The 13733-nt window shown below is 48.5% G+C and overlaps 1 protein-coding gene across 1 annotated transcript in view; it reads left to right on the top strand.

Moving 5' to 3' along the window:
• Window positions 1-13733, top strand: part of SNTB1 (syntrophin beta 1) — a 253150-nt gene that overhangs the window by 229554 nt on the left and 9863 nt on the right. Inside the window, exon 5 of the mRNA XM_006074717.4 lies at window positions 12059-12255. Within this exon, the coding sequence (XP_006074779.2) occupies window positions 12059-12255 (197 nt within the window). The remainder of the gene's footprint in view (window positions 1-12058; window positions 12256-13733) is intronic.

The following is a 13733-nucleotide window of genomic DNA, read 5'->3' on the forward strand; positions in this document are numbered from 1 at the left end:
CTACCTCAGCTTCCTCCGAATGACTGCACAGTGCCCCATCAATGGATCCTCCAGGACACAGGATGCTGCTACAGAGCAATGACTCAAGTACAGACTTGCTTAGCATAATGCCTGACACATGGCCATAGATTGGTATTAGTTCTCACAATTCTGGCAGCTGGAGGTCTAAGATCAGGGTAGCAGCATGGTTTGTTTCTGGTGAGAAATGCTCTTTTTGTGTGTCTGTGTGTGTTGCATCAGGATCTTAGTTTCCTGGCCAGGGATCAGAGCACAGAGGCCTAACCACTAGGCCACCAGGCAAGCCCTGAGCCTCTGGATGTGCAGACACTCTCATCTTGCTGTGCATGGCCACGTGACTTCCTTGTGTCCCTGAGGAGAGAAAACTTGAGCTCTATGGGGTCTCTTCTTACAAGGACACTAATCCCATCAGAGCAGGGCCCCACCCTTGTGACCTCACTTAACCTTAATGCCCTTGGTTCTGTCTCTAAATACAATCACACTGTAGACTGGAGCCTGCCTGTGTGAACTGACGGCTGGGGCAGAACTCAGCCCATTGCACGGACTCCAGCACGGCCGTATTCAACGTGCTGCACGCAGCAAGGCTGGCCAGGAAGGTCCCCGAGCCTTCATCTTGGCAGTCCTGGAAAGCGTTGGTCGGAACGCCAGAGGGGCTTTTCTCTTGCAGAAGAACTGTCTGGGACTGTAGCCAGTAGGAAACAGGTTTCTTCTAAAATCATTCCTCAGTGCACACATTTCATAGTTGACTTGCTGATTTGTTTGTGGTTCTTTATTTTGGGGTGGGGGGTGCGGGTTCCAGGCATATCAAATTTATATTTTTCTGGAAGATGAAAGTGTGATTGTGTTTCAAGGCAGAGGCACTACAAATGCTCACAGTGGTCTTGGTGTCGGCTCCCACAGAGAAGTTTCCAGGCAGTCAGTTCTCCCACTGACCGCGTTGCGTGGTGTCTGTGCCCTGATGGTGCTGCTCATGGCTGCTACTCTCATCCCTCGGCTTTTTACGAAGCTGGGAAAGCTTTTTTCTTTTTTTTTTTTTGCTTAGCCAAAGCTTATTTGATGTTGCTGAACATTAAAGAAAAGGAAGGTATCCTTGCGCATACAGAGTGAGTGGGTTGCTCTTTTGCCACTGTCGCCGTCGTTGGCAAGTGAGATCGGTCCACAGAGAACCAGGATTCAGGTCGCAATATTTCTGGAATTCTAGAAGTGTAACCCCAGAATTGTGCCCACCCAGTCCCAGGCATTGGGGAAAAGTTCAGAGGCACAGAGCTCGTAAAAAGAATGCCGCTGCTCCCAGCCCCGTTTCCCAACCTGTCCCTTTAGAGGAGCAGAAGGAAACCAACCAGCGAACTCGCTCTGCTCCCCTCTGACGTCCCTCGGGAGCCAGAGACGCGCAGCGTTGGTGCTCAACGTGTCCGGGAATCTCGTGCCTGAGGAGCTAACCTGTTTCTGAGTGCTAAAAGCAGCTGCCGCCTCAGGCGGGCGCAGACGTTTTAGGAATGCTTTCCGCTGGGAAAGGCTGGCCAATTGCATCTGTCAAACTTTAAATTGTAATCAGCCTGTGGTTTTCACTCGAAGCCTGGGAGGCCCCTCCCTCTTGGAGGGCGCGGGCATGTTCCACGGGCTTCCTCTCGGGCGCACAGAAGGAGCCGCGTGCTCGCGAACCCATGTGCCAGACCGAGAAGTGTGGGTTGGCCCTCACTCCGTCCTCCGCGTGTGTCTCCGCGTGTCTGGTGCCGCCCCTGCCCGCACTCGAGCCCGTGCGGGAGCCCTTCAGATGTGGCGGGGGAGTAGCTGAGCGAGGAGATTCGTGGACTTTGGGATCAGACAAACCAGGAGTCAGATTCTGAGACTTCTGCTTGTAATGGGGCAAAGTATTAATATCAGTTTCTCCGGATCCAAGTCTCCTCATCTACAGGAAGCAGTAATAGTAACTTCTGCTCTTCCAGTTATTGATAAGATGGACTTCTCAATCGCTCTTAAGTGAGTGTAAGCATTCAGCATGTAACAGATGTAATAAGTGATGGATAAACGCCAGCAGTTGTTACTATTGGAGAAAGTAATTGGCATTAATGCATGAATGGCTGAAAAGGAATTGGATCTGTTTGACCCTACACCTGATAACTGCGTTTACCAAGGACTTGTAGTGCCTTAAACCAAAGTCACTGAGCTGTGAGGGCGGGGCTAAAGAAGAGTTGTGGGTTTGTTTGTAGGGATGAGGAAGTGTGGGATGGAAATAGGGACCCGGAGCCCTTACTTCACAGCACGAAGCTGGTCCTGAGTGCTGCTGCGCGGAATGCATGGCAGGCGCTCACGTGGCTCTGAAAGTGGACCTGGATGAGCCTCGGTCGGAACTGGGCTCCAGTCTGCTTCGCTGCTCACTCCCCTTTGTTTAACGGGCCTTGGCTTACACTCAGTGTCCCTAATGATGTCCCTTTCTGAGAGATGGGACCTGGCCTGATTCCTTTACCACCATATTCAGATGGAAGACGTTTAGAAGGTGCAGTGAGGCAGGAGTTCAGTGACTCCTGGCCAAGGGACAGCAGGCTCATTCTTGGGCAGCCCTTTCCTGTTCGGGGCTTGTCTGGGATTCTGCCCCTTCCTGTCTTCCCTGGAGACTGTTGACTGTCGGGCCCCAAGTAAGGGTGGCCAGCTGTTATAACAAAGAATTCAAGAGGAGCCCCAGAACCATTGAAGGGGTCTGACCAGTTGCTCTTCCTTCCTCCTCCTTTCTTTCTTCCTTTTCTTTATTGTTCTGTGGCTTGCACTGTGGCATATGCATGGAGATACTAATCACAGCAATTAAGGAAAATGAGGGTGTAATATTGCTTAGCAACCCAGTTACCTAATCTGTAATTTTACTAATTTGGCTGAATCTGTGTGCTGCAACTGTTTTGGTTTTAATTAAGGATATTAATAATAATGTTTTTAATGAATCATTTTATGCGACGTTCTCTAACGCTTTATCCAGAATTAAACTAGTGCATAAGAATCCCTTGTGAGGTAGGGTTTTCTGTGTTTTTCTTGAAACTAGTCAGACAAAAGGGGCCCGTCTGAGGATCAAGAAACGATATGCAGCCTCACATCACACCTCAGTTGTTAGAGACGCCTGTGGCTGGCCCCCACAGGGACGGCTACTTCTACTGCCAAGCTCCCAAAATCTCAGACAGAGAATTTGACTCGGAAGGGGGCTTATCACACAACCTCTGTGAGCCTCCTGGTGTCCAGCGCTTCGGGCATAGGACGTGATTTTAAACCATTCCATCCTTCCTTTTTGTCTCATAAGGAGACAGACGGTTAGACGCCCCTTTCCTTTGATAGTAGTGCGTGCGTGCTCAGGCGTGTCCGACTCTGCAACCCCGTGGATTGTAGCCCACCAGGCTCCTCTGTCCGTGCAATTTTCCAAGCAAGAATACTGGAGTGGGTTGCCATTTCCTCCCCCGGGGATCTTCCCAGCCCAGGGATTGAGCCTGCATCTCCTGTGTCAGCAGGTGGATTCTTTGTCCATGAGCCACCAGTGAAAGCACTAGTCACTAAAGACGGATTTGGAAGCAGAAACAGGAAGTGCGTGTCAGGCGAAGCGCATACGACATTCGATCCCAGGTACCTTTCAAGATCATCTTTTTTCAGGATGAATTAATCTGTAAATTAGCATTTAGTGGAGGCAAATCCACGTCCTTTGGATTGAGCCGTAACTACTCTTTGGTATGGTTGAGGGACAGAGAGTGGGAGACAAGTCATAATATCTCAGTTCAGTTCAGTCGCTCAGTTGTGTCTGACTCTTTGTGGCCCTGTGGACTGCAGCACGCCAGGCCTCCCTGTCCATCACCAACTCCCAGAGTTTACCCAAACTCATGTCCACTGAGTCGGTGATGCCATCGAACCATCTCATCCTCTGTCGTCCCCTTCTCCTCCTGTCCCCAATCCCTCCCAGCATCAGGGTCTTTCTAATGAGTCAGTTCTTTGCATCAGGTGGCCAAAGTATTGGAGTTTCAGCTTCAACATCAGTCCTTCCAATGAACACCCAGGACTGATCTCCTTCAGAATGGACTGGTTGGATCTCCTTGCAGTCCAAGGGACTCTCAAGAGTCTTCTCCAACACCACAGTTCAAAAGCATCAATTCTTCGGCACTCAGCCTTCTTCACAGTCCAACTCTCACATCCATACATGACCACAGGAAAAACCATAGCCTTGACTAGATGAACCTTTGTTGGCAAAGTAATGTCTCTGCTTTTTAATATGCTGTCTAGGTTGGTCATAACTTTTCTTCCAAGGAGTTAGGGCCTTTCAATTTCATGGCTGCAATCATCCTCTGCAGTGATTATGGAGCCCAAAAAAATAAAGTCTCCCACTGTTTCCACTGTTTCCCCATCTATTTCCCATGAAGTGATGGGACCGGATGCCATGATCTTAGTTTTCTGAATGTTGAGCTTTAAGCCAACTTTTTCACTCTCCACTTTCACTTTCATCAAGAGGCTCTTTACTTCTTCTTCACTTTCTGGCATAAGGGTGGTGTCATCTGCATATCTGAGGTAATTGATATTTCTCCTGGCAAACTTGATTCCAGCTTGTGCTTCTTCCAGCCCAGCGTTTCTCATGATGTACTCTGCATATAAGTTAAATAAGCAGGGTGACAATATACAGCCTTGACGTACTCCTTTTCCTATTTGGAACCAGTCTGTTGTTCCATACCCAGTTCTAACTGTTGCTTCCTGACCTGCGTACAGGTTTCTCAAGAGGCAGGTCAGATGCTCTGGTATTCCCATCTCTTTCACAGTTTATTGTGATCCACACAGTCAAAGGCTTTGGCATAGTCAATAAAGCAGAAATAGATGTTTTTCTGAAACTCTCTTGCTTTTTTGATGATCCAGCGAGTGTTAGCAATTTGATCTCTGGTTCCTCTAGCAGTAATTAATCAAATCTCTTAGAAAAGAGTCTTCTTTGTGTTCCAGTTGTTCATTCAGCCATTCATTTAGCAAATACTTACTGAGTGTCTGCCACGTGCCTGGAATTATTCTAGGTGCTAAGTGTGCAACAGGGGATAATCAAATAAAAAGTCCTACCCAGCTCAAATTAATTATAATAATGACTCATACAGTATATTCCGTGCCAGATTCTGTTTCATACAGTATTCCTGAAACTCAGTTCATCCTAACACACTGCTGATCCATCCCAGATTGCATTTGAAGATCCCAAGGCATGGAGAGTTTAAAAAACTTGTCAAGGGACCTTCCAGGTGGTCCAGTGGTTAAGAATCTGCCTTGCAATGCAGGGGACATGGATGGATTCGATCCCTGGTCCAGGAACTAACATCCTACATGCTGGGGGGCAGCTGAGCCCGTCAGCTGCAGGGAAAGATTTTACATGCCACAGCTAAGACCAGAGGCAGCCAAATAATTTTTTTTTTTTAAGGAAATTTGTCAAGGTCATACAGTTGGCTGAGAGCCAAGACTGAGTGTCTGCTGCTCTGCTCTGTGCTCTTATACCGATGCCTTTATTCTCTTGCTCCGCTGTTTCATATTATATGGTCCTATTCATTTCTTCACTTACCTGCACTTTTACACTCACTCATAGGGAGTGTAAACTCTTGCTGGAGTTGGTGGCTTTGCTTCCAACCATGGGAATGTGTATCTGAATTTTGTCACCGGGAACAAAACATGTCCTTGGGCTTCTCAAGCTGTTTCAGAGAATACTTAGAAATTGAGTGTAAACTGCAGCTTGAAAACTTGTCCCAGGATACCAGTATTTTTTTTTCCACTGGGTAAGAAAGTTATCTTCTCTAGGGAGACAGCATTTTCTGGGTTGCTATAGTTTAGTCCCAGCTGCAGATAAGAAACACATGGTCATATTTTTAAGGATACAAATAATTGAAAGATAAATAATAGCTATTTCAGAGTCTTCCCCCGGGACTACAGATCAAGAAAGATGTTTGGAAAGAATCTTGGGAGGAATATAAAAAGACCATTCCTGGCAGGATGGGGAAAGTCAGGCCAACAGATTCTATCCTTAGCCCTACCTTTTCCAATGTCCAAGCGATGACTTTTAAAATCTTAATGTCCAGCTGACATTTACTCGGTACATAGTATCCCGAATCTGGTTACTGTAATGTGTTCCCAAATGCAGTTGGCAAGTGAAGAGCCCATTAAAAACTTTTCAGTGGCCCCACATTTAAAGGATTTCAAAATAGGTCAAGTGTGTGTGTGCGCATGTGTAGTTTTCATTGTCCACTTGAATTCACGTTTCAAAAATATCTGAAAACTTTGCATTCATGCAGTTACTCAGCCAGTATATGTGGAAATCTGACCATAAGTCAGGTGGGATACTAGACAGTAGGGAAACCATGAGAGATGGGACAAGCCTCCTACCTTGAAGGACATCAGAGATGAGGTGGTGATCTTGAAGCTGTAGGGTGGGGGCAGTCCAGTGGTTAAGGCTCTGCACCTTCAATGCAGGGAGCTCAGGTTCAATCCCTGGTCTGAGGACTAAGATCCCACCTGCCATGCAGCCAAAAAAAAGTCCCTGCTCTGAAGCAGTGGATGGTGATATGTGTGGAGTCCAGAGGACGGGCACCCAGCTTCAGGAGATCGCGCTGCGCTTGCTCTGGAGCACCAGCAGATTGCTGAGCGTCAGTAGTAAGCTGCTTCCCCCAACACCTTCCTTTACCCCTGACCTGTCCGCGTGAACACCTGAGCAGTGAACCTCACACACAGAGAAGCCCAGGAGCTCCCGAGGGCTCCAGCCCCGGCAGGTTCAGCTCACCTTCGATCCCAGGAAGCAAGTCACCTGCTCCAAGCGTGGCTCTCACACAACGGGCAGAGGTCTGCGGAGATCTGAGACCTCAAGGCGAGAGCACTTCCATCCCCTTGACCCTGGCCGCCCGAGCGAGAGCGCGCCCATCCCCGTGAGAGCGCGCCCATCCATCCCCGTGAGAGCACGTCCATCCCCGTGAGAGCACGTCCATCCCAGCGGGCCGCTGGCCGGTGCACAGACGCTGCAGATGCGTGTGCCTGCCTCCTCCCTCCTTCCCATTCCTCAGTCTCTTCTCCAGACTGTGTTCTCAGTGGTTTCTGATGCTCAGTTGGAAGGAGAGGGAAAGGGCTCCTTGAAGGCCCCTCAGGGCACCCCGGGATCCAGAAGGCCCTGAAACCTCCGCCCGCAGGTCTCCGCTCTGTCCTGTCTCATTTGCCGGCGGCCAGTAGGCGCACGTAAGGCGTTACTGAGGTCACAGGTTTCACCCCACCTGGATCGGTTAGCTTCATCCTGAGTAAGGCCATTTCTCGGCCTGCGGATGTCAGGTAACAGGAGCCAGACATGGACAACTTAGGCTAGCAAGACAGGAACCACGCCAGACGACGCGGCTGACGTCATCTAGTATTCCGACGCAGGATTGCCACCAACTTTAAAGAAACAAAACATGTATTCTGCGCTAAGAAGGTACATATTTTTCAGTGTCGTGGAAGTCCTGATTCTAAACATTGAAGTGAAAGATTTGGGTTCGTTTTAGTCCCACAGCCTTGTCAAACTAATCTTTACATTGTGTGCTATATATTGCTTAGAGAAATTTTTAAGAACTTTAAAAAAATAAGTAGAAATAAAACCACCCACAAAATTGCTTGACATTTTAATGGATTTGTTTGCAAGCTTCTGTTTTATATCATTGAATTGCATAGTAAGTTAAAATCGCTCAGTTCTGTCTGACTCTTTGTGACCCCATGGACTGTAGAGTCCATGGAATTCTCCAGGTCAGAATATTGGAGTGGGTTGCCATTTCCTCCTCCAGGGGATCTTCCCAAGCCAGGGATCGAACCCGGGTCTCCTGCATTGCAGGCGGATTCTTTACCAGCTGAGCTACAAGGGAAGCCCATTGAATGGCATACCTGTGCTCAGTCACTCAGTCGTATCCAACTCTTTGCGACCCCATGGATTGCAGCCCGCCAGGCTCCTCTGTCCATGGGATTTTCCAGGCAAGAAGACAGGAGTGGGTTGCCATTTCCTCCTCCAGGGGATCTTCCCGACCCAGGTATCGAATCTGAGTCTCCTGTGTTTCCTGCATTGGCAGGTGGGTTCTTTACCACTGAGCCACCCGGGAAGCCCTGCTTATCAAGAGTCTCTCAGTGAATATAGGTGCATTTCCCCACATTCACACATATTTACAAATAATTTGTCAGGTCTATGCTGTTCCCCATCCTCAGGACGTGTTCCCGCGCGCCTTGTGGAGATATCTGACGCAGCTCATTTGATTTTCATCTGGAAAGAGTGTCCTTTTGTTACCAGTACGCACACTAGCAGGAATTACATTTTTTAAATAAGGAGACTGAGGACAGGGGGCGTCACCGACTCGATGGACGTGAGTCTGAGTGAACTCCAGGAGTTGGTGATGGACAGGGAGGCCAGGCATGCTGTGATTCATGGGGTTACAAAGAGTTGGACACGACTGAGTGACTGAACTGAACTGAGGGCGGGGGCAAGGGATGGAAATGTTTATCGAGTACAAACTGGATCTAGGTTCGGTACTAGGTGCCATACACAGATCCTTCCTTCGACCTTTACAGCCCTGCTTGATGAAGTGGTGACTCTGAACGTTTAACTTAATGGTAGGGAGGATCCTGATGCCGCTGGTTATTCCTCCCAGACGTGTCCCTTTTCAGCTCACCAGGCAGCCTGCCAGCCACGTCCAGCTGACGCAGCTTTAAGATTTTAAAAAGGAAGCACTAGACACATTTCACTTTTTTATTTCATTCGTTTTACTTCCATCTTTAGGTGTTTTTTTTTTTAACTTTTATTTATTTTTTTGACCTCGCTGCACAGCAGGTGGGATCTTAGTTCTCTGACCAGGGGAACCCGCGCCCCTTGCTTTAGCGCAGATTCTTTCTTCACCATTGGATGGCCAGGGAAGTCCCAGATAGATTTCTTGAAATGACTGAAATGTAAACACCTTTGAGTAGAAAAACACTGCGGAGCAACTAAGAAAACCGTGTGAATGTGTGTTTTCTCTACAGGCTTCTTAATGAGTTTTTACCGGACCCTCAGTCCCTTTAAATTCTCTATCAGACTTTTGAGAAATGCTCTTGTTTTATTTACTCTCCCCCAGACGATGAAGCCTCAGGCAGCTTCTCAGTCACTCTCATCACACAGCGCTCTCCTTCCTCCGATGAGCTGGACCCTGTCTCTACACGCGAAATCCCTGGGGCGGGCGGGGAGGAGCCGTGTCGACAGAGTCCCGGACTCCTCTCAGCGAGCTGCAGGGAGATTCTGTCTCTTATAGTCACTTCTTGCTGAGGCAAAACTGGCAAATAAATGTATACCGGATGATTTCCTGTCCGTATCATTATGAAATGATTACCGCAATCACCTCACATCATTAGTTTTTTTGCAAATTTTATTTTTTAGCAAATTTCAAGTCTACAATATTATCCTCATGCTATTCACTAGATCCGCAGAACAAATTCATCTCACAACTAAAAATCTGCAGCCTTTGACCAGCGTGACCCCATTTCTCCCAGCCTCAGCGGCCGTCGTTCAAAGGCGGGCGGGGAGCCCTTCGCTGCAGAGCAGCAGTGGGTGCTTCTGGACAAACTTCTCCCCGAGTGACAAAATGCAGAGAAACTGTGGGGCTGAAAATAGCTGTGTGCACACACAGTTGGGGCAAATTCTGGACCCCAAATATACAAAGAGGTCAAAAAACCCAAGTGCCACCTTTGCGAGCCTGGCTGAAAACCAGGACACTGAGCGCGCTGCATGCTCAGGCGCGCCACTGAGGCAGCCTCGGCCGCGGCCCTCCCCTCACCCCCTCACCGCGCCAGGATTTCCGCGCGTGGGGGAGCAAGTGAGCAAGGGGACCTCTTTCCTCTCGCTGCCCGCTGCTGCAGCAGGGACCCCAGGAAAGCCGTGCCTGAATTCTTGTCAACTGAATTTCTATTGGCTGGGGAAGGCTAAGAACCCTCGTCAGTAACAATTCTTCTCTCTGCTTCTGTAAGCTTGACTTGTTTTTTAAGATTTGTTTTTGAAGATTTCACATAAGTGATGTCATACAGCATCTCTTTCTCTGTCTGGCTTATTTCAGTTGGCATAATGCTTTCAGAGTCACCCATAAGGTTGCAAATGGCAGAATTTCCTTTTTTGTTTAAGGCAGAATAATATTACTTTATGAATATATGCATCTCATCTTCTTTAACGATTCGTCCACAGATGGGCACTCAGGTTGCTCCCATGGCTTGGCGATTATAAATAGTGCTGCGGTGAATTTGGGGGTGCAGATATTTCTTTCAGATATTGATTCTGCTTCCTTCAGATATATTCTCAGACATGGCATTGCTGGACCTTTGGGTCGTGCTAATTTTAATATTCTGAGGGACCTCCATGCTCTTTTCCGTAGTGGCCGCACGAATTTACATAACCAGCAGTGTGAAGCATTCCCCTTTCTCCACTTTCTTGCCAACACTTGTTATCCTTTGTACCTTCTCTATCTTCAAAGAACTGTACAATCAAAAGCCTTTTTCAATTAACCTTTTTCTGTCAGTCAGCATTGCAAACCACCCCTCCCACCGGATTTCAACTCTGTATGTAAAAGAGAGCTCCTCAGAGCTATAGGAGCTTGTCACTAGGAATTCAGTGGGCTACCATAGGTTTTATGTCACTGATAATTTTGGTCTACAGTATCTAAACTTGCAAGAGAAAATAAGCTTTTGGATTTCTTCTGTACAACTTTTAATCTAGAGGTAACAAGTCCTTTGCCTAAGAAAGTAACTCTCCCATCCACCAAGTGAATAACACCTGGAATTCCACTAGCAACCAATGAACAGTTTCTTTCTGTATTGAAAGAAAAGGCTGAAAATGCAAATATCCTGGAGACAAGTAACGTTTCCTACATTGTACTCATGCTCTCCTGCAAATTAATGGCATGAGAGTCTCTCCCAAAAGGAGGCTGGACATGGAGGAGAAGGAGCAAGCATAAGAGATCCGAGTGCTTGAACGGGGTGAGTGACGAGGGGCCATCCCTGCTCAGAAGGCAGCACCAGGCTTCCTTGTTTCCCCTGGCCTGTTGGAAAGCGTGGACCGTGGGAGTCACGGCTTATGCTGGATGTATGTTCTAAAGTCAGGGTGTCCAGTGAAAATCACTCTTGAAAATCACTTTAATCTCCCATTAAGTGCAGTTCTCTTCCCTCTTCGAAGAAGTTCAGCATCACTGTGCTTCTTCAAGCTTTTCAAAAATTTTTATTTAATGATTCATTTTTATTTTGGCTGTGCTGGGGCTCCGTTGCTGCTCTGGGACGCTCTCTAGTTGAAGCGAGTGGGAACTGCTCTCTTGTTGCCGCGCTCACGCTTCTGGTGTGGGGCTTCTCTCGTCATGGAGGACAGGCTCTAGACCTCCGTGGTTGTGGTCCACAGGCTTAGTTGCCCCGAGGCGTATGGGATCTTCCTGGACTACGGATCGAATTGGTGTCCCCTGCATTGCAAGGTGGATTCTTAACCACCGGACCACCAGGGAAGCCCTCTTTTTCAAGCTTTACACAGACACACAGATGCTGCTTCTTTAGCAGAGTCCCATGGTTGTCTGCTTGCGTTTGGAGGCTGAGTGCGTGAGAAATGCACGCCCAGAAGTACATTCTCTGCAGCCAGATGCTCCAGAGTATAAGAAAAATGGTATGTGTGACAGGGAGGTGGGGTGGTGCTCAATCCAACTCAGAAAATAACAGATTTGCTTTCTCATCTCAGGCTCGCCCTGGATCATATGTATGTAATGGCAGAAGGTAACTGTTCTCAGTCCTTTCCGTATCTTCCTTTCTCATCTAAGTGTCTGCATAGTCAACCGGATGCCCAGTTCATGGCCACTGTATTCATCTCCCTCTACCACTGGAGAGGAACTGAGTGAGAAGGGGGCAGAAAACCATTGTGAACATTAGGGTATCCTGGATCCTTGGGTTCCAGATCAGAAAAGTGATAGCAATTCAAGCAAATCACCAGCTGGAGCTTTTTCTCAAGTGACGTATCAGGTGGATACAGTAGCTTCCATTTTGATCATTTCTCTCTTCTTCTCAACAGGCTGGTCCATTCCGGTCCAGGAAAGGGATCACCCCAGGCCGGTATGGATCTGTCTTTTGCAACGCGAACTGGCACCCAGCAGGGGATTGAAACGCATCTCTTCAGGGCCGAGGTCAGCAGGGACCTCTCACACTGGACACGGAGCATAGTACAGGGGTGCCACGACTCGGCGGAGCTCGCTGCAGAGATCAGCACAGGTGCGTGCTCGGGCTGGGGACGCCACAGCCTTCTGGGGAGGGGGCGCCCTCCTCTGCATCGTGGCCTCAACATAGGTTCCGTTACTGGCTCCTTTTGGGGTACTTCCTTAAATTCCAGAGGAGATAAATTTCAAAGTCTTCTAAATTAAGGCACTCATAATGCCCTACTAAAACGGGACCTAGAGAGTAGTCCCTCTCGCCCCAACTAGAGAAAGCCCAAGAGTAGCAATGGAGACCCGGCTCAGCCAAAAAAAATAAATAAAAATTAATTAATTAAACACGTTTTTAAAAGCTTAAAAAAGAACAGTGATGCCAGACTTCTTGAGACACGGAAGAGAACTACACTTTATGGGAGATTAAAGGGATCTTCACGAGTGGTTTTTACTGGACATTATTAGTACATTTAGTAATGCTTTACTAAAAGTGCAGGGGTTCCCTGGTGGCTCAGACGGTAAAGCATCTGCCCACAACGCGGGAGACCCGGATTTGATCCCTGGGTTGGGAAGATCCCCTGGAGAAGGAAATGGCAACCTACTCCAGTACTCTTGCCTAGAAAATTCCATGGATGGAGGAGCCTGGTGGGCTACAGTTCATGGGGTCGCAAAGAGTCGGACACGACTGAGCAACTTCACCTCATTAAAATGCAACCTAAGGGTTTGACTATGAAAACTCTTATTTCATCTTCCTGCAGAAAAAGTGGGTAACTCAGCTAGTCAGCCGTCATTTCTTCCATGTTGGACAGTGCGTGTCCAGAACATTCCCATCACGGGAGAAAGCCCTATGGTGTAACTCTGCTCTAAATGGCTAGGGTTTTCCCACAAGACCTCTTACGTACAGTGCTTCCAGACTTCAGTCACACTGAAACGACAGCAGAGTTTATAGTTTTACCCTCGGAAGACTCAGATGCTCATCCCTGGAGATTCTGGCTCGGAGTTCTGGGCTGGGGCCTGAGAATTTGCATCCGGTGAGATCGCAGGCGGTCCTGATGCTGCTGGTCCGTGGACCACTCTGTGAGCAGCACTGCAGCAGGGTGCAACGTCCTCCGCACCCGAGACTGTTCTAGAAGGTGGGCCACATGTTGGACTTCCCTGGTGGTACAGGGGAAAGAATCCACCTGCCAAGGCAGGAGACACGGGTTTGAACCCTGTGCTGGGAAGATCCCACATGCTGTCAAGCAGCTAAGCCGGAGCGCCACAGCCACTGAACCCACATGCTCCAGGGCCTGCGAGCTGCAACTTCGGAAGCCTGCGAGCCCTGAAGCCTGCGCCCCATAAGAGAAGCCCTGCAGGGGACGCCTGTGCACCCAAGCTGGAGAGTAGCCCCCGCTCTTGCAACTAGAGAAGGCCCGCATGCAAAGAAGGTCCAGTGCAGCCAAGATATACAACTGAATAAGACTTTCAGTTCAGTTCAGTCGCTCGACTATTTGCGACCCCATGGACTGCAGCATGCCAGGCCACCCTGTCCATTACCAACTCCCG

The sequence above is a fragment of the Bubalus bubalis genome, chromosome 15 (assembly GCF_019923935.1).
Source record: "Bubalus bubalis isolate 160015118507 breed Murrah chromosome 15, NDDB_SH_1, whole genome shotgun sequence".
NCBI classification, from domain to species: Eukaryota; Metazoa; Chordata; class Mammalia; order Artiodactyla; family Bovidae; genus Bubalus; species Bubalus bubalis.